The sequence below is a fragment of the Argiope bruennichi genome, chromosome 3 (assembly GCF_947563725.1).
Source record: "Argiope bruennichi chromosome 3, qqArgBrue1.1, whole genome shotgun sequence".
Classification (NCBI taxonomy): domain Eukaryota; kingdom Metazoa; phylum Arthropoda; class Arachnida; order Araneae; family Araneidae; genus Argiope; species Argiope bruennichi.
Window position 1 is genome coordinate 120,339,430 of NC_079153.1, and position 21,873 is coordinate 120,361,302.

General features: G+C 29.1%; 2 protein-coding genes across 5 annotated transcripts in view; one reads left to right on the forward strand and one right to left on the reverse strand.

Annotated features, from left to right (window-relative positions):
- The window catches only part of LOC129963610 (longitudinals lacking protein, isoforms H/M/V-like), a 160,084-nt gene that overhangs the window by 56,715 nt on the left and 81,496 nt on the right, over positions 1-21,873 (reverse strand). The window contains exon 1 of one of the 4 annotated variants that reach the window (XM_056078078.1): positions 18,756-18,974. The exons of 2 other annotated variants lie outside the window; for them this stretch is intronic. The gene's annotated coding sequence lies outside the window, so the exon portion shown is untranslated. Of the gene's footprint in view, positions 1-10,712; positions 10,729-18,755; positions 18,975-21,873 lie in introns of those variants that run through there. One more of the 4 variants, XM_056078082.1, reaches the window with a different exon arrangement.
- Positions 19,434-21,873, forward strand: part of LOC129963608 (transcription factor SOX-8-like) — a 119,655-nt gene continuing 117,215 nt past the window's right edge. Inside the window, exon 1 of the mRNA XM_056078077.1 lies at positions 19,434-19,558. Coding sequence (XP_055934052.1) covers positions 19,437-19,558 — 122 coding nt within the window. The 5' untranslated portion in view covers positions 19,434-19,436. The remainder of the gene's footprint in view (positions 19,559-21,873) is intronic.

Genomic DNA, 21,873 nt, shown 5'->3' on the forward strand with positions numbered 1-21,873 from the left:
GCCTCTACTAAAAATAACTTCTATAGGCCAGACTATTTGATCTACAGCTATCTTATTAGAATCTTATATGCCTTGGAGATTGAAAATGTGCATCTTAGAAGGTTTTTTTAAATTGATATTAGAATTTTATTTAATTAAAACTTAAACGAAGTTTTGGTATTTTTTCGCAATAATTTCAGAGCATATTATTGCATGAAAATGCAATTTTCATGAAAGTGCAAATTTTTCTTATAATTTGATGATTTTTTAATTTTTTATGACTTCCAACAATACATTACATTGTTACTCTGGGATTCAAATTGTTTCCATTGTTTCTTCCAGTATTTAATCTCACGATGTTCTTCTTTGATGAAAATTAAAGAAGAAGAATTCTATTTAATACTTGTGTAGTTTAATAAATTAATCAAAAAATGACTTTGCAAAACCACGAACATTATAAGATAAATGAAGCCAACCTTAATGTTTAGCATTATAATATTATGGGACTCGTTTGTATTAAAGAGATTCATGTATATTATAAACAAAACACGTGTAAGATAATTAAAATAACTCTTTTTTAATGTGTGACAGTTGGGCGGAATATGGATATGAAATTATATCTAAACGAATTAAAGTGGAACAACTGATTGCCAAAAGCGTCTAGTATGTAATATGAATACAACAAAGATTCGACCTGAACATTTCAGATGTAATTAATAGTATTGTTTACTGTTTCATTTTATATTAATGAAAACGGAAAATTATTTAGGAAAAAAGGATAGTTCTAACAACCTTATTAATTTATTGAATAACTCTTTTTGTTTCTAAATCAATGAACATTCGAAAACATTATCTGAGAAATCTGTGCAATCATTCAATATTTTAAATTCTCTGGTTTCAATAATGCGTGAATGAACGCTGTAATTTAACTTAATAATTAATAGTTTAGCTTCATAAATTTAACTTCATAAATTAAAGAGGCAATACCGATGATAATATTATGCGCAAAATAAGCCATAGAGTACAATGAAAAAATTTATACTACCTTTCCACTCCTAATAAAAATATTTCCTAAATGCAGGCCTTAACATTAAGAATGATAAAATTTTCCATTATATTCAGAAACATTCAGCTGAAAAAAGGAAAGGGAGGAAAAAGGGACTCTTTTGTAATTTTTAAAAAAAATTCACGTGTCTTATTTAAATTTAACTGTTCCTCTCCGCATGCAATTTCTATCAATTTTAATTCTTCTTATTTTTTTAAAATTCAAAACTGAGTTTTTAAAAGTTATTTGGATTCTTCGACAGATTTTGATATGCCTTTAAAATATGAAACATTTAGCGCTTCCTTCTGCTACTCGCATTTTTTGAAATAAACTTTCTTGCCATGGTCACAAGATTTTTACAGTTAAATGTCTAGAGGAGAGCAAAATCGGTGAAAAATGCGTCTGGGCACTTCTCTTGATCGGTGGCGTTTCGTAATAAGTCCGCTCCTCTCATCCAATCTGTCACTAAAAGCTCTTACGGCTATTTTTTCCCCCTTTCTTGTTACTGATAGCGGTGTATGAGCAAAAGCGGAAGAAACTTTGGGCGTCTCAGTAATACCGACCATGAATCAAAATTTTTATTTACACAGCTTCCAGGCTACTAAATTATGCGTAATCTCTTCCAGTCCCCAACTTGTCAGTCTCGAGACAGAACCTTCGATTTATAAACTAATCACAACGATTAGCTGCAACAGCACTTATTCACAAGTGTTTATTCTCCTGAATTCTGGAAATTCTATCGTAGCAGTTAAGCATTATCAACCCTTAAATCTCTTAGGTATATAGAAAATGAGAGCTTAGGTATATTATGATTCAGAAGCAGGAAAAGCTAAATTAAAATTTAAAAAAGTTCTTCTGGAAAGCATAAGTTTGAGCACTTCTTTAATTTATAATAGCTTTTTATTTTTCTGCTAAGGTAAAGAAGAAGCAAAAGACAAATTTCAACAAGGAACTTTTTCCAGTATATTTACTAATAAATTTATAATTTTATAGGAATTCTTTGAGAAATGTCTTTTATTTTGACTTTTGTATGTTTGGATTCATTTAACTACCCATTGTATAATTTCTTAGGAGTACAAATCGAACATTTAATGTTTCCCTCCATTTGATAGTTTATTTGTTTCGGTCTTTATATAAATTTTATTAATAATTGGTTGTTTTAGGTTACCAGCTGGTTTGCTGGGAATATTGGCTATATTTGATTTCAGATAAATCATTATAACTTCATGTCCAAACTTCCACCAAAATGTTTGGTGCTAAAGCCGTGTCATTTTAACTATCTTTATTAAGCTCTGTTTATAGCGTGCATGAATGGATCCCTTTCTACTATAAAAGTAAAGCAGACAGTCCTATAAAATCATAGTGGTATTAAAAACGCACACACACATATAAACAAAACACTTATCTTTTAAATTTCGCGATACTCTAACTACTTTTTTATTTCCCTTGTAAACTACAAGATATTAGTTAAAATCCTCCTTTAGTTTTCAATAATGTGAAAAAATCATGAGATTAAATAAATAAAACAATGAAAAAGCTTTGAATTTCAGGTTAACAATGCAATCTGTTATTGGAATCTATTTTTACAAAGGAGTAGACGATAGATTCAGGAAAAATTTTAAATTCACTCCAAAGATCAATATGTCGTAATTATTGTTTGCCAATGGTATACATGTTCCTAAACAAATGATCGAAATACTATGCGAGTTGAAAGGATTAACATCTTTATTAGAAAGTATGGAGAAAGTATTGATCCAACAGGTCTGGCTTGTAGAGTATCAACACATTCACGCGCCCTCGCGCACACATATCTTTATTAGTAGAAGAGATGGACTTAACGAAATGAAAAGTCTCTATGAAGGTGATTGTAATTCGATTGCAGTGGTATGTGTTTGGTCTATTCTAATAACTGATGTCATTGCAGGTAATGTTACACTTAAAACGTCTGTAGTAGATGGAAAGATGAAACTACTTTCTTTCTGCTTTTCAGTCGGGTTGAAGGAGTATTGTTTTCCGGAGTGTGCGTAAGAGGGAGCATTTTTCTTAATCCTTTTTCGTTCCTCAGAACCAATGGATCATAGAATGAACAGAAGGTGATATTGCTCTTTTTATCCTCGGGGAAAAGATTTTGCTAATTTTTGTTTGAATCCTTAGAAAGACGTGATATTTTTTGGTTGTTATTTCTCACAAATCAGAGGAACTACTAGAGATGTGCCTTAGTGTTGTCTTTCGAAGTTTCTTTAGTTTTGAATTGTGAATAAGTACTGTCATTTCCCAAAAGGAGGCTGAGTAAGTGCTTAAAGATTTTATGATGGTTTTGTAAATGAGAATTGTTGTTAATTTGGTATTTTCTTCTAGATTGGTCGAGTCATGCATCTGCTACTTTAACGATTTTTTTTTGTATTATTTCAACAACATGCATTTAGTCTTTGGTCTAGGTTTATTCCTAGATATTTGATTTCGCGTTGTCAACTTGTAGTAGAGTAATTATGTCAGTTACAAAAACATTTCGCTTTCTAAGAAAGAAATATTTGCAGAGCATGAAAAAAATGTAGACCTGAAAAGGTCTTAGTTTATGATAGAAAATAGATTTGTGTTTAACTGTGAGTTAAATTTTTTGAAACCAAAATTAATTTATCCGCTTCTGTTTGGAAACAAGGATATATTACCATCAACACAAACGAGAATATGATCTAAATGGCTCTTATTCGTTTTATATTTTCCAAAGATGAAATGTTTCATTTATATAGGAAATTCTAAGCTATGAAATGTTTATTTCTTCTGATCTCGTTATAAAATTAAGAAAAGCAGAATTCAGAATGATCCAAGTTATGTATTAAGCAAATAAAACAGTGCATCCACCAAGAATGATTAATTTTTTTTTAATAAAAAACGATTGTGGCATTTGATTCTGCATGAGTTATAGGGAATCCGTTATTCAAAAATATGTATTAATAAATATACCATATTTCTTTAATAATTTTTTTTTTGCTGATTTATTCTATTTTTACATGTCATCATTTGTATTATGCGAAGTTTTTTCGATTATTACTCTCATCAGATTAAATTCACATTTTCAAGTAATACATTTTTTGTTTTGTTCTTTTGTAATTGATTGGTGGGCCATCTCAAGAGTTTCCTTGAAACCGCTGGATTTTTTTGTTCGTGACGTCAGTGTTATATTTTGATACCAGAGGTCTTTCCCATCTGCAGGCCTTTGGAGAAGCCAGAGCAAAGACAAGCAATGCATTCACGATAGGAGGAAAAACATTTCATAATTAGCCCCTTCACCATATCCTAGTTTTCTATCTATACACCGGTTTCAGGCCAAAACTCTCTAGAAATGTGCAAGCGAGGTGCTTTGCTCCTGCTGTCATCGCAAGACTTCAGGTAGATACTCGATGAGATGTCCGTCGTGTCACGTGGATGCCTTTGATGAATGGCGGGGAAGAACAACTCACTGTTGGGCACCTCATTAGAATGAGATCTCACAAGGCGTCCATTTATGAGACAAGCCAAGAAGGGGGATGGTTGGTGTTCCCTTATAGAAAACGACACAGGGACGGGTTTGTTCTATTTTTTGGTGTGTGTGGCGGTCTCTTTTGAGACGTTTAGACTGTGGCTCTGGGGATGCAAGAACGCTTCTATGGTGAGGGCATGTTCACGCTCCAGAAGTTTGCTGGTTGGATAAAATTCGTGGAGCAACTCGTCGCGTGTCTTCGGATAATCTATTCTGGAGGACTGTGGAAATCTGCGAACATACTTTGATTTTGATGGCGGTTTTCCCTCCCCCCCCCTTCTCCCAGTTCTTCGCATTGTTGCAAATAAATTTAAAATACGCGTCTGTTTCGACGCACTTGGCACTTGGTTAAAGATAAAAATGCACGGAGCATTTCGGGTGAAAGCTTGATGTGAGGGTTCATCAAGTCATTAATTTTCTTCAGGAGCAGCAATTAGTGTATAGAACATGATGGATTTTCGGTTTGGTGCTATTTCAGGTTCGCTCACTGTTTTAAAGAGGTTTCAAAAGAATCTTTGCACTAAGATAATTAAACAGCGAAAAAAGTTAGGATTGCAGTGTGGTCTGAAATAGTCTTTCGGAGGTCTTTTTTAACATGTATAAAAAATGAAGTTATATAAACATTCGTTTCGCAGTCATAAAAAATATGCTTTTGTGGTAATAGAACAGTTTTGCCATATTGCATGAAGCAATTTTGTAGAGGTTTTTCATAACAGTACACGAAATTAAGGACGAAATAGGTTTAAAAAACAATTATATGACATTTTTCTAATTTCAGCTAACTTCCATTCATAGAATGCGAATAACTTAAATTAGTGCTATTGTCTTTCAATTCTCAAAAGAAATATTGATTACATTGTGATTTTTCATTTAATGTCTAAGAATTTTATTGCACTCGATATAGAGAATAGAATATCCCTATTAATTAGTTATCATAATTAAAAATAACAGAAAAAGTAGAGTTTTTTCGTTTGCAAATAAAAATTAAAGTATTTGTGTTTAAACGTAATTTTTGATCTGAAAATTTTTAACTTTCTGTTAAATATTTTATAATGAATAATAAAAAAAAGAATAAACAAATATTACTATTGAAAATCAAAAATAAACTAACTTTTTTAAAATCTGGATTGCACAACCTTTTTTTTTTTAATGACATAAACCATATTGCATATTATTTTACTGTATTTTATTTGTTCCATATATTTCTTAAAAAAAGGAAATATTGTGGAAATGATATGAAAATAAGAAAAATAGCCCTTTCTAGCTTCATTTAGTGTTTCTAGGGGGGGGGGATCTGAATTGTTTTTTAAGTTAAGAAAGTTTAAGAAGGAAGATCAAGACCTTTATATTTAAGTTATAAAAGAGTATCAGTGCTTCATGTATTAGAATGGCGTTCTTGAAAACGATAAATATACCATGAGCCTTACTCACCAAAAGTAAAGAAATTTTAAGTGAAACGGCGTAATGCTTTCTTTTATATTTACTAATTTGTAAAATTATTTGCCAAAACATTATTTCTAACCTTTTTTTACAGGAAGGAAATTTCATTGCTTTTGATCAGTGTTAAATTTCTATAGTTTTTATGGATGATTCTACATTTCGAAATATTTTCATTTTAAAATGTATAATGTTTACAAGAACTTGATCTGAAGTTTTAAGAAACAAAATATGAGCACCAAATCAAAAGTGGGGAACAAACGAGTCGCATTGCACTTACTAAGAAGTCATTAAAATTGTGAGCAAACTTACCATCACGGAATTTTTTTTTATTGCCCGTTTTATTGACATAACCTTATGCTAAAATTGGCCCTATTCAAATAGGTGCAAAAAATTCTTTAGGTATCATTCAAAGTCTCCTTTCGTCAACCTCTTTTCTGTTACCGAATTTATTTCTCGAGGAAAAAAAAGTGTCTTAAGGAATTCGTTAACAGGAAATCATATAGGATAATAGAAAAACAGCAGAAAGTTGCCTAGGGATATACCTAATTTAGGAAAGCGAGATCCTTACTCTTCATATCTGAGAAACTAAATCCGAACTAGCAATTTAGGAAGACATAATTCGTAAGCCCGTCCTCATAAAAGGGGGATAAAAAATAACGCAATAAAGACCGAAGGAGAAGGCGGCTCTATTAAAAAAAGAAAAATCACCCCATTTGTCAGCACGGTCTTGTGTCATGTTGGTGGCTCTTTTAAATCTTCCCATCCTTGTTTTTCAGCACGGTTTCAAACCGAAGGCGGATGAAGAAGGGTCGGAGAATAATGGGATAGAAACTGAAGGGGGGGGGGATTCCAGCTTAACATAAATTTAAAAATTAACGTGCGGTTTACAGAAATACAAAGATTTAAACTTGCACTGCAATTTGTTTCTTTAAGAATCTTTTATGCAATGAACTTAAAAATCTCAATTTTAAAAAATGATATTAAATTCACTTTTAAACTGAGAATTAATTTCAAAGATCTCTAGTCAAAAAAAAATTTTTGGCACTTCTTAAGAGAAAAAAAGTTATCTTTCAGAATTTCTACTACTAATAAAAATGAATGTTTGTGTGTTGACGCTCTACAGGCGAACCGCTTGATCTAGAAATATGAAATTTGGTTTAGATATAGTTCGAAGTGGAAGGTATGTGTACCTCAGAGCTCTTTTTTAAAATTTTAGAAAATTAAAAAAATAAGTTAAATTTTGATATTTTTCCACGATAACTTCTGAAAATATTCCTGCACAAAAATGATTTTTAAAACTTTTCAAAGTATAGAGAATTATCTTTTAAATTATTCTAATTTAGTTATTGGAAAGCTAATTTTTAAATTATACTTCAAAGCAATATTTTCATTGCTTGACTTTAACGAAACCAAAATCATTTTCATTGTTTCATCAAATATTTGATAGCATACTTTTTTTCCATTGTTGAAAGTTAAAAAAAGGATCTTGTTTAATATCTATATTGTTTAGAGGAGAATAAAAATGTGAAGTTATGATACTGCTAAATTTAGAAGATACATAAACCGGACATAGCAGTGCTATGATGTCATGGAACTGATCTCCATTAGAAAGGTTTATATGTACAATAAATAAAACATATATAAGACTATTAAAATGACATGATTTTAATGCTTGAAAATTTGATGGATCTGAAATTTTATCTAAAAGATTTAACAGAAATTAAATACAACCAATGGGATCGAAAAACTAGACCAGCTGATCGCCAAAGGCAACTAGTTTTAAAATAATAGAAACAAATTACTTATCTTATATATAAGAAGTATCATCTTATTCAAAACAATGGAAAAATTAAGAAATTATTAAAAGAATGCTGTCATTGATTTTTGAATAATGTTACATGTAATCAATGTATTGATATTAAATCTATTTATTCACCGGTGCAGTAGTTACTTCTGTTTAAAAGAGAGATTAGCACAGAGAAGTTTTGATTCTTATACAGTTAATTTCTACCAATAGCGTGACACCACTCACTACTCCTTACTTTTCAACTTTAATTAAATTATATTATCTGACAAAATGTGTCTTCGGTTGTAACAAAATTCTTTATCAACAATTTTTTTGTTATTGCTGGAGGAATACCAATTGAATATACAGAATCTGATATTTACACTTCTTCAGCTTTGCAAATCTGGGTATTTTAAATGCGGATTCATGGACATATGAGTCGCGAGACCGAACAGAGAATGCTAGTATTAGGAATTTTTAATTTCAATTGGCTCTCTAATTTCCCTTAAATAAAAATTAGAAAGCCTTTTATTTCCAGTGTTTTTTAAATTTTTCAAGAAAGTATAATATCTTTGTTTGTGATGAATTATTATTTCATTTTTCTATTTAATTTTCATATTTATGTGTATATTTAACATCGCGAAAAAAAGTGTTCACCGTGGATGTTGTCCTAGAAATTTTTGCAGGCAAAATGGGTAATAAAGATAAAAAAAAATCCGACTAAACTGGAGCTTAGAATAGAAGGGATGCAATTGGAAAAAAAATGGAAAGTGTTGTTTTTATTACAATGATTTCCATAATTAATTATTAAGAAGATTTAACTAAATTACCTTAATATTTCATTTTTCAATAAGCTCTGCAGAATTAAGCTGGTGCTATTCTCACAGTGAAGCCAAAAACAATAATTTATATTAATGAGGAAAAATTGTATAGGATATGATATTCTAATGAGTGTTTTCTACATTGAATATAATAAGAATTATTAAATTAATTATTATTATTAATTACTAAATGAATAATGCTTTTGTTTAGAGCATGAGAAGATATCTTTATGACAGGTAATGAAATATTCTCTTTCAAATTAGTTTTTATTCTTGTTTCGTGTATACCTAAATGAGGATCTAACTGACTATGTTAGCGTATATGCACAAAAATTTACTCTTTATTCCCATCTCTTAATTATATTTTTCTTCTGCCTGAGGATTTATTTTTACCATAATCGCTTCCTTTGTTTCACACTCATGAGAAAATATCTCATCAAACTAAATGCGCGTCCGTAGGTAATTTCTGGAGTGATTTGATAATGATATGAAATTTACTATTATTAGAAACTAACGATACCATCAGAAATTAATTATTCTTGCTTGCACTTTATTCCATTAGTGGAAGTGTCTATCAATAATTAATAAAATTTTTGAAAGATTGAGTTAGAATTCTAATGCGCAAGAATTTTTTGCGAATGTCTTTCCGTTGTGATTATCATGCATTAAAAAATGCATAAATTTACAAATGATGGCGTTTTCGAATTTACTTGATAGAAACAAATGTAATGTTGTATAAAATGCAAAATGTAAGGTATATTAACTATACGAGCGTAAATTTCCCATATTTCTGAATTAATAATTACAGTACATTTTTAAAAAATTAATGATTTTCATTATCATGGCATCATATACGGACTTCATTGTTAATGTTTGTTAAATTTTTTTTGGAAAATAAAAATAATTAATTAGTCTGTCGCGACATCACTATAATTCATAATCCTCTATTGTAATATAAAATTTCTTCAGCATTAATCGATCTATAAAATATTTTATGGATTTAATTTTATTTATTGAAATCTAGAGAGTAATCACATATTAAAAATATACAAAAGTAATAAAAGAGAAACTTGTTCAGTTAAGAATATTGACTAAGCTGATTTGAACATAAACAGCTTAGATTTTAATTAATTATTTAAAATTTACTGATTGATTTTTACCATAATTGCGGTAATTTCGAAAAGATTCATAACAATTATTGTTCCTTTACAGTATAATAAAATGTATGATTTCTTCTCTTATAACACAAATATAGATTAACTGCTTTTGAAAAATCATCAAATGGTCTTATTCTCTTATTAAAGATAAAATTAGTTATGAAGCTTCTGAAAGATACTTTAATTTCATTAACGAAGAATTATCTTTTTTATTGTAGCTGTAAGGAAAAAAATCTTTAAGTCCTACATATACTTAAATACTAAAATTTAAAAAAAACTCGCAGACGCTGTGGGAAGGGTAAGCACATATCTTTAAATTTGCCTTTGGAAACAATGTTTTTTGTCACAAATACACATTGTAATATCAGTATAAATTAAGAGAAAAAGGGATTTCGGATTTTGTTGATAAAAAGTACAAGATTTCAGACATTTTAATTGATAATTCTTCATTTTTTATCATATTTATCTAATTAATGGATGGCATAATCTTCGTATAATAAGATATTAATTTGTAAATAATTTCCCCAAAGTAAATGAAACATTTTTTTCTGAAGTTTGGAATTTTGAAACTATTGCTATTGAATAATCATAAGATTAGTTGATTAAGTTTTATTAGTTCAAGGGCCAGATATGGATAAACTATTCTAAACACTCTTTACAAATTTTTAATGTTCCTTTGTAAAAAATAGGTTTCGTTCGAGTAATTAATCTGGCGTTAAATGAAATACTGTAGCTTACTTTTTTTGTTATGATTACGCAATTTTTTCGTCTAAAATTGTTACGCAAGAACTCATTCATTCTACTCTATGTGAGGTTAATTTTAACATTTCCTCTAAAACTAAGAAAAAGAAAACGCTTGTGGGGCAGAAAAGAGAGAAAAAAAATTCTATATCCTTTCCCATATCTCAAAGAAAACTAAAATAAAAATGCTAATGTTAAAAAAAAAAAAAAAGGTCCATCTGACCTTGCAAAGCTACGCGGCTCTTGTCAAACATAGCCCCACTGCTGAGTCGGGGGGAAGCGGGGAGAAGCCATGCGGCGGTCCTCTCTGCCTCCCACGGCACAGACCGAGTCCACATCTTCGCTAAATGCGGGCCTCATGGCGCTCGCCGACAAAGACATCTCTTTGTCGGAGCGAGGGGGTAATTAATTCGGCATTAATGTTCGGTCTTCTTGTCGTGAGGACCCGGAACTGGTGCTTGGGACATAAATATTCATGTTCTGCTGTTATTAGTCTCTTGTCCAGGTGGGTGGAGGCTTCGGGCAGCGATGAATCACAAGCTCCGTTTCAGTCTGCTCACTTCTTTTCATTTAAGTCTATTTGAGATTCCAAAACCTAATTTAATTTGTTGATGTTTAGCGAACGACACCTTTAATTTAGTTTCAGAAGCTGAAATTGGAACTTTTACATAACCTCCCCCCCCCCTCCTTTTTCTTTCTATTAGAGAAGGAGAAGCGAATGCTTGGCAAGTGATATTTAAGTGAAATTGAAGCCATGGACTATTTGATATAATTAGTCATTAAAATTTTATAATAGAATCTAAATCTTAATTGAATAAGAAATTGGCATTATTGTTAGTGAAAAACGTGTAATAGTTATTCATTTGTCTGTATTATATATTTTCCTTTTAAATAGAAGCAGAATCTCGCTCAAATCGCCATAATTTGAGATAGGTTGAGTTGAAATCTTTTGTTTGAAGTTTTTTATTGAAAACTTAAAATTAGTCAATACCTCCAACAAGTAACTCCCAATTCTAATTCTAAGTGGCTTCTATAACTAAAATTAAAATGTTCTGTAGTTCCACAGACTTCAATAGTCTCTACTTATATTTAGGGTGAGAAAACGTACATTGACACCATCACTCAAATAAATATGAAACAAAAAGATACAATTTTTTCATTATAATAAACAGAGACATCTGAATCTTGATTTGTGACTTCTCCGTTTGAGTAAGAAGATTTTCTAATGTGAAAATGTGTTCTGGTATTTTTGGCGAATATATATTATACCATTCTAGTCTATTATCTGAGTTATATTAGATATTTATCTGATGCAAGTCTATCAAAATATGAATAAAAAATAAAGAGATTAGCAGTAACTTTATAGCATTACTGATACTTATGTGAAGTGGAATGCATTTAGACATAATTATGTTATAGGAAACTTATTACCATTTAATGGATTTCAGATTCATTATTTTAAAATGCATGTAGTGTATAAAGTGTAGGTAACTTGCCGTTTGAAGTTGAGCATACATGCAAAGTACCACTAACTTCGCAATAATTTATTTTGAAATCAAGTGACATTTGAATGTTTTATTATGTTTTGAAAAACTTGCTACATTTTAAAGTGAGTAACAGGAAATTAGACGTTTATAGTACAGAAAAATAAAAGTATCGGAATAAGATTAGCGAAAAGGTATAGAATCTTTTTATAACTGCAGTTAAATTATTAATGTTAATAAAGGAAGTCTTTTGTCAAGATTTTGAGGCGGAGTTTCTTACATTGTGAACCAAGAAATGTTTATTTCATGAAATTATTTACATGCTTCTTTTGTATTTTTCATTTTGTTTCAAAAAATAATCTTGTCTTAAAAATTTCTATTTTAAACTGAAATTCTTTTTTTTTTTTTTTTTGTAATCTCTTTTTTTTTTTGAATCTCTTTTTCTAATATTTCAACTTTAAGATAGCGGAGAAATTTTTCTAACGTACATGGGATTCGAAAATTTATCCGCTTGAGTTTAGTTTAGTTTTAGTTATATTAACGTCCCATTTTAAAGCAACACTAGGACTATTTTGGGACTTATCCACTTAAAAAAATGCATATAGTGGGGAAAAGTTTCAGTCTTCTTAGAGTAAGCTTATATTTGTCTTCTCATGATGCTCTCTCTGTTTTATAGAAAATAAAACAGAGAGAGGATTAGAAAAGGGATCATCTAAGAATTACTCTCACCCTGCCGAAGCGCCAAAGTAAACTGAATGACTGCCGTCGTTATACAAAAAGTCCATTACTGGCTGCAGTATAATCCCTTTCATAGGAGGCACATCCCGCCACTGAAATGGAAGTAACTCGCCCCATAACAACGCTGAATCAATTGAAACCAACCATTTGAACACCCTTTGGAAAACATGAGAAAAGTAACTTTCAATTAAAATGCTTAAATTGTCATTTTCTTCTGAACCTGCATGATAAATACAGTTTAAATCTTCGATAATATATTTACCTTCTACGATTAAATTTTTAACTGAACACTTATAATTTTTTTAAGAATTACCTATTTAAAAGACTATTAATGAACCGCAGCATTTTTTTTAATTGTAAGTATTAAAATTAATAGATTCAAATTAACAATTCAAAAGATTTAAATTAATAAATAATAATTTATTATTCATGCTTACGATTTTTTTAAATATGAAGAAGTAAATGATTTATATTTTATATTTAAATTAAGTAGCTCTTTAAGTAAAGTCAAGTGTTACATAAAAAATTTAAAATAGATTAGTGTAGAGAAAACTGCTCTTAAGTATCTTTTTAAGCAGGGAATCAAATAGGTAAATAAATCTTGAATATTCAAATCTGTAACGAATGAAAGTGCACAAAAGAGTTACTGCGTAAAAAAATTCTCATAAATAATATGCTTCAGACTATTCAAATCAAGCAAATACAAAGAAGGTGAAGAGACCAGATTAAAAGTGAAACAATGTATACGTTGTTGACGAGTCTCAATGCTTTCACAATAGACGACAAACTTTGTTTTTACATCTGTGAAAATATATGAAACGATGCTTTCACGATGCTCATTATTTTCCATGCTTGATTAAAAACGGTACCGCTTATACATCACAAACTCACAAGCATTTTGGTACGAAACTGTGAATAAGATATTTTTCGAACCTTTAAAGTAGAGATCACCCACGACGCTATGTATATTGTGACCGGTTCCTAAGCGAAATTCGTGATGCAGATCATTGCATCCACTTCATTTTAAGTCCCGCAAATAAAGGGTGATTAAAATACAACATTTGAATCCGAAATGGCATAAAAAGAATTTTTATCACTAATAATATGAAATTATCCTTCTTAAAAGGATTGATTGTAAAAGAGGCCCTATCATTGAGACCGGTTATGTCTAGCTAATGAGCATTTAATAAGATTTTGCTCCTTTCTTTCCTTTTTTACGATACATTTCATTTCATGTTTTGTTTAATTGCAATTTCCTTCCGCTGAATAAGACAATAAAATTAACTTTAATACACTTTTCTTTATTTTACGTTCCCAAGTTTCTCATTTCTACAATATTTGGGACCAACAGTTTCACAAAAGGAGTTTAGATAAACGACTCTCTAAAGAATAGAAACTATTCTTTTTAAAACTTTCAGTTCCTTTTTTTTACTTCGGTAATGGCTAAATGTCTTTTTATAGCACGTAATATTATGTCAAAACTATGGGAAGGAGATAAATTAGTTTGCAATGAAGGCCGAAAATTAAATTCTCCTTGTTTATGTTTATGCCTTGGTTTTAATGTAAAACACATCATACAGACGGGTCAACTATTTGAAAATGTCTCATACGAGTTTGGGAAACATTTACTTTATTGGCTATAGTAGTAGCGTATTTGAAATGTCAAAAATGAACTAAAATAGCTTCTAAATATTTTGGGAAAACTGTACTGATGACAATTAACCTTAAGTTTATTAATTTTCATAGAAATGATAAAGAAACCGGATAAAAAATTTTTTAAAAAAAGGTTAGTGGTTTAAAGATCAGAAATTTAAATTTAATATCTCGAAATGAAATTTGCGGCATTGAACATAATATATATATTTGTTTATTTTTTTTAATCAAGGTATATTTGTTAGCTTAAAGACTCTGTGTTTTATTCTTGTTAGGTTTGTTCTTATATAAATTTCAGAAATTTGTTCGTAATAGTGAAGAAAGCAGTAACGTACTCAAAAAATATATTTAAAATCATTGTAACGCGTCGTATGTTTAAAAGAAATTATTATAGAATTTATGAAAGCCAAAGCTGCAAATTATATTTAAACGCTTATTATATATAATTAAAAAATTGTACAGTGATAAAACTGACATCATTGAAAAGTTTTTTTTTTTAATTTAAAAATAGTTTTTATGCAGAAATATGCCCCAAAGTATTTGAGAAAAATTATCTATATAATTAATTCAACAATTCAGTTTTATTGAAGACAGATATAGTTTATTATATGCAGGATATCCAATCTAATCAGAATGCAGGAGTTAATTCTTAACTTTTTGTAATAAGCATATATGTCTAATAAATAATTGTCAATATAAGGTAAATAATTATATGTTATGCAGTTTGAATCAATAAATGTTCTGATGATTAACGAATTTTATATTTTTATGAAGATCCTCGAACTTATGAGTCATATTTAGTAAAATATTCTTGAGAAAAAACATTTTAAATAAACAGAAAGATCCACTCTATTGCGATTAAATATTATCTGATAAAAATGTACGATTTTTGACCACTCCATTACCTAAAAAAAGACAAATCAGCGCAAGCAGTTTCCCCCAAGGTTGATTGGTCTAAAATTATGAAATTGTTGATGCTTTAAAATAGTGATATTCAAAATTTCATAAATCGGATTTGATCGCAGAAGATAGGAATATTTTATTTATTTATTTCACTTTTTTTCAGAATATTTCACTGAATATGATTCCTAAGGAAGACAAGATCGTATAAAATTTAGACATCATGACTTTTCAGAAGTATATTTAATGACTAAAGCAAAATAAAATATTATTATTTTCGTTATTTAATCCACTATTCGTCATCACTATTTTTTAAAATTAAAACTAAAAACTGAATTTTATGATGAATTAGTGAAACTTTTATTCAATCATTCTTTGAGATATTGCATGAATCATAAAAAAATATTCTGTGAGCTACGAAAGATTTCAATGCTGAAAGATTGTTTTCTATATACATATTTAAAAAAAAGTTCAGTTTTAGAGAACATTTTTTTGTTCTGATTGAAATTTAAACTGCTTCAATTAAAAGTTCAAATTTTACAGAAGCTGATAGAGAGAGATACATAAAATGATCGAGAGAGATACATACAATGATCAGTACGACGTAAGATTTCTGCAATAGCATGAGTTATATAACTATTAAAATTAAACTAATAAATTTAAAAATATTTTGCAGAAGAAACTATTAAGAGACATGGTTACATAAATAACCAAATTGAAAATGCTAGCGAGCTTTAAACATGGCGAACCAGCTGGCCATCAAAGGTGACTGGTTTAGAAAAATGCAAGTCTACAGATATGAATTTTAACAAGAAATAAGAATTAATTTTTTTTAATTAAAAAGAAGAAATTTTATTGCATTTTATTTGTAAGACCACTTTATTTATGTATTAGTTACATTTACTTACAATAAGGATTTACTTATAATAAATTTTTGTGTGTATATTGACGCTCTATAGATCAGATCTTTTGACTTAGAGCTACAGAACTTGGAACATATATATTTTGGAGGACAAGAATATATATGTTCTCGCACAAGAATATATATATGCACCTCGAAGAGATTTTTTTAAAATTTTTAATTAGTATTTTAATTAATTAAAAATTAAATGAAATTTTCGCTTTTTTCACTCTATAATTTCTGAAAATAGTACGGCACAAAACTGATTTTTACATCAATTTAAGTACAAAAAATAATCTTTTCAAAAATACCAATGTCTTAAAGTATAAATTGTTTCTATTTTTAATTAATTAAAAATATTTTAATGCTATTTTGCAACAATTTATTTCGCACAAAATGATAATAAAATTTAACCTGTACAAGCACATTATGAGTATATGGGAAAAATTAGCGTTGCGTTGCCATCATGTTGACAAAACTCAAGTTCAAAGTTAACTCTTACTTCAAACTAAACCTGGGAAAGTGTTATGTTCAGTATGTGTTTATACGAAATGGAATAAATGTTGAAGTAGGATTTCAAAAAAATTAATGCGAAAAAAAGTTTCCTGTGACTTTTTAAAATAACTATATTATTAATTCAATAATTCAGTTTTATTTAAGGCATACATAGTTTAATATTTAAAAATTGTTCCACCTCATCAGAGCCCAACAACTAATTTCTAAAACTTTTATTCATTGGCGTATATATCTAATCAAAAATAGTTTAAACGAAATAAATAATTTTATATAATTTGAATCAATAAATGCTCTGATGAATGACGAATTTTGAATTTTTATACATATTCTCTGTTTTGTGTCATATTAAATAAAATATTTTTGAGATACTAATATTTTAAATAAAAAAGTTCCACTCTTTTGCAATTAAAACTGATTAAGATATGAAAATGTAAGTCTTTATTCTATAAAAATGTACGATTTTAGACCTTTCCATCGACCGTTCTGAAGAAAATACGTCAGTCAGAGTTTGGACTTTTCCCCAAGACTAATTGTCTTAAATTAATGCTATGTAACGCTTTATAATTCTGTCAGACTTGATCGCAGAAAACTGAAACTTTAGATTGTCAAGACAGTTTTAGTGAATATGATGAATAAAATCGAAGGATTGTATAAAATTTAGAATTCATAATTGTTTTTAGAAGTACATTTATTGATAGTAATAAAATAAAATATTATTTACCTCATTTAAATCTTTTTGAAGACAAAACTGAATTTTATGAAGAACCAGAGAAAATTTTACTGAATGATTTTTGAAATATTACATAAATTATCTGAAAAAAATCTATGGTACACAAAATATTACAATTCAGAAGGATTCGATTTTTTATAGCCATATTTAAAAAAAAAATATATGCTTGATTTCAGCAAAAAATAGTTTTCATATTTATTAAGTTTTCTCTCTAACACATAAAATTCAAATTTAAATCTTATGGTAGCTGATTGAGAGATAAAGGCGAATAGCAAAAGCGGATATTATATAATAAAGTAATCAACTACAAAAAATATTTAATTTACTGAGCAAAATTCATACGCGCTTTTTTTGGAAGATGGAAATCATTTCAATTAAGTTTTATTGATATTATCTCAATTTCTAGTTTATTTTTGTCTAAGTCTTTCCTTGCGTTTGTGTTTATCAATGCAATGCAAGAAACATATTATATTCTTCAATTATGGTCGTGGGACAAACAATTAATCCAATGATGAATCATTATGAAATAAGTTTTCAAAACATTATTTATTTGTAAACATATTTTCATTATCAATTTTTATAAAAGAACTGTGAATTTCTTGATTAAAGATTTTGAACTAAAATTTCAGATTACTTTCACAAAATTTCAAATTTTACGAAACCAATCTGATTTATCAAATGAATGTTTAATTGAAAAATTGTAACTACTTTACAATTTTGTACAGCAAATTTGCATTTCTATTAAGAAAATGTATTTCAGCTCATACAGCAATTTTGTTTCCTGGATATATCAGTATTTTATGCACTTTTTTCGTTTAAAATTTATAAGTTTTCAAAATGGTGTTACTTTCTGAGACAATAATTTTTGTTTGAATGAATCAGATAAAAAGGCAAAAAATGTTCAAACAGGCGTATTTTTATCGTTAAAAGGCATTACAGTTTTTTTCGAAGTCAACATTATTCAATAAGGACACCTTGATTCTCCTATTTCCCTTCATTTTGAATAAAAAGTATCCTTTATTTTCTTTTTTCATATCAAAACTTTTGCTACATTTTCAGTTTAGTAATAACAACATTGGCTGACAATCTTCCGTCATCGTGCCATTCCAATAATCTCACAAACTTTTTAATTCTTAGCAGAAATTCAAATCTCAGAATTGGGTTCTTATTAATCAATTACTTAAGATATATTGAAAAACATCATTCGTCATTTAGAGGTTATTTTCCCAACAGGTATACATCTTTACGAAAGAGTTAAAACGCTTCACTCAAGAATAGTTACCTTTATTATTTTTCTTTCAATAGCAATACATATATTGATGAAAAAATAATTATTATTCTTACCTTTTTATTAAAAGTCTAATTAGGCTCTTGAGAATACATTAAAACTGATGTTTTATCCCATATCATTGAAAGGTGTCGTGTTAATTTTGTCACGAGTTATCCATATTTTGTAATCCATTTCGGTATACTCATCCCACAGACGCATTACTCAACTCAAATCCTTCAATGTCCGGAGTGTGTGTATGATGCTGAAAGGAGTCGGCAGAGAAATGATTCGTATGCTTGCAAATATTCGTAAGCAGTCGTGAAGACGACTCTAATTTTGTGAATCGCAACTCTGCCAATCCTAGAATTAAGACCCATTGTACGGAGGCAACGGAGAGAGCACGGCAATGTGCGGACAATGGACCGACTGTTCGACCGCCTTTCAAAGAACCTCTGTCGGGGAAGCAGATGCTGCATTGTCCGTGGCCAAGAGACCCTCTTGTTCCCCACCTGATAATATAAAAGCGACGCACACCATTTCAACACAAACAGCATATTGTTTTATTACAAGAAAGAGATCTGATTCTTTTTTTATATATATAATTTGGGGAGGGAAAGATTCTGATTTTAAAGGTACCTTTTTTTTGTCTATCAGTTTACAAATCTCCGAATGGATTCAATGGAGACATCACTCCCTAGTCGTTAGATCTGTCTATTTTGAAGAATAATAGAATCTTTGTTTTCATCCCATAGGTGATGATTGTTGCCCATTCTGATGTGTTTACGCAGCCATTTGAAGCATTTTATATTATCATCAAGATCTTCATGGATGTGACAGGGAAAACTGAAGCTAACTGTTATTCTATTCGTACGAGCAGGTAAGAGGCACGACTAACAATTTACTTAGGTAAACTTTGTTTAGGTTAATATTTTTAAAAAATATTTTTAGTTGGCAGATTGGCCAAATATACTTTTCACCGACAAGTGAATAATTAAGAAGGCTAAATATTATTTTGCCATATTTTGAAATATAACAATGGTATGTGAGCAATTTTGTAAGAACAAGTTTTTATAACGAAAGGAAATCTTTATTTTACAGTTTGAAATAGTAAGAATTTGTTAAGACAATACTCTTCAATATGTGAGATAAGATTCACTCATAATTATAATCTGAGTAATACAAATGCCTGAGTGCATCATTTCACTTATTTTGTTGCGTTAAAGACTTAATTGCGGTTTTATAAAAGGGGAAATCTCTTCTTTATGTTCCGATAAAACAAGGTATTATTAGCTTTTTAAACACATATATTAAACTAGTCACACTGAGGAAAATGATATTTAATGCAAATCATTTGAAGCAAGTTCTAATTCTTTTTCTTGTTATTTAATTACATTTTTTATCATTTTATAGAGAAATAAAAGAATTTTTTGTATTATATATTTTATTAAATTATCTGCCCATTGATAATTAAGTTTGTGCAGTTACGAGAAAGGTAAAGGGACTTAAGAATTTTCAAAATTTAGAACTATTTTTTTCTCCAAAAAGGTTTCCACAATTTTAGTCACTAGTGTATATAAATATGCAGTATTCAGACAAGGTTTTAAACAGAAGGCCGTTTACCATTTATAGGAATTATAGTCCTGGAATAACCCGAATGTCGAATCTAGCATTCCTAGATTCATGAAATATAGGCTCATCATCTTTTAAAAATCTGTTTTAGAGCAAATGTATCAGAATATTATTTAATGACCTATTTATAATACGGAAGAATATAGAATATCCTCGAAAATTAATAGTATAACGACTATAAAGATTGTTATTTGTTGTTTATTTTTCTTATATAAAACCACATTCTATTTTTTGGAAGGATTAGAAAATTCCTTCGAGTGCCTTATCGGGGAAGAATGAAGGATTGTTGATTGAACAAATGGGCAGCTTAACAAAAAGATTTGCTTTTCATGGACTGTTCTTTTCTTTGGCAATTTCCCATTGCTACCATCTGTTATTAAGCATGACTCATTAAGTGAAAAACATTACATGTATTAAGTTACCTTGCCAATAATACTGAACATTGAATATATTTTATAACAGGATTAAAAACAAGAGGAGGGGAACGCCGCAATTCTCAGAATTTAACACTTGTAATTAACTGTATTAAGTTTCTTCAGTATTTTTTGGATTAAATTAAATTCTTGTGGAACTTTTAAACTCATAAATTTTTAAAATGATGAACTCAGTTGCAACATTAAAAAAAATAATAGCAACTTCTCTTAAAATAAGTATATATAATAAAATAAAAAAATAAATATAAAAAAATATAAATAATATAAAAAATTTTTCTCCATGTATTTTTGTTCCAATACTCATTTCATCCCTCTCTTTAAGCAGATAGAAACCAATGGATTTGCTTTTGTAGATACTTAAAAATCTGATTATTTATTTTTATTACAAGTTAATTCATTTAAGTATCAAAGATAAAATAATAGCTAAAAAATTATGCCCTGAAACAGTTGTCTTATAACAAAAACAAAGAATTCTTTATAAAGAAATTTCAACATTTTTTAATGTTATTTGAAATAATTTATATAAGGTATGATATTATCTTATTTATCAGAAGGATTTAGAAATGTACTTAATTTAATATTAAAGGGATTTTGGACTTGTAAAAGTTGCGTTTCATTTGAGTTGAATATTTTTTTTTCTGAATTGAAGACATCTCTTGTATAAACCGTTGAATTTAATATTCTCCAATTCATCATTGTTATTTACACAAATCGAGAAAAAAAAATTTGAAATTTTCTATTAAAGATCAATTAAAAAATTAATTAGCCCAGTACAGCGGTAAGCATTTTCAGAGAACGAAAAAAGGGTAAACATGTTTCCTGTGCGCACTTTGAGGAAATAAACAGCGTATCGTCAAAAATTAAAAAAAAAAAGTGATTTATAATTATTTCTTGTTTCTTCGGAACTGAGGAAATTGGTCCGGCGGAAGACGCGCAACCCGATAAAAATCGTCAATGACGAAAACCAAAAAAGTAACTAATCCTAAGGCCATGTTTTGAGGGTTTTCCTTTGCGTTTTGCACATAAGCAAATCGAAGTGCACAGAGAACATGAAAGAGATTCATTGTGGCCATGCGTGTGGAGTCTCGATAGCATCTCTCGAGATGGAAAAGATAGACGGGGCATATTG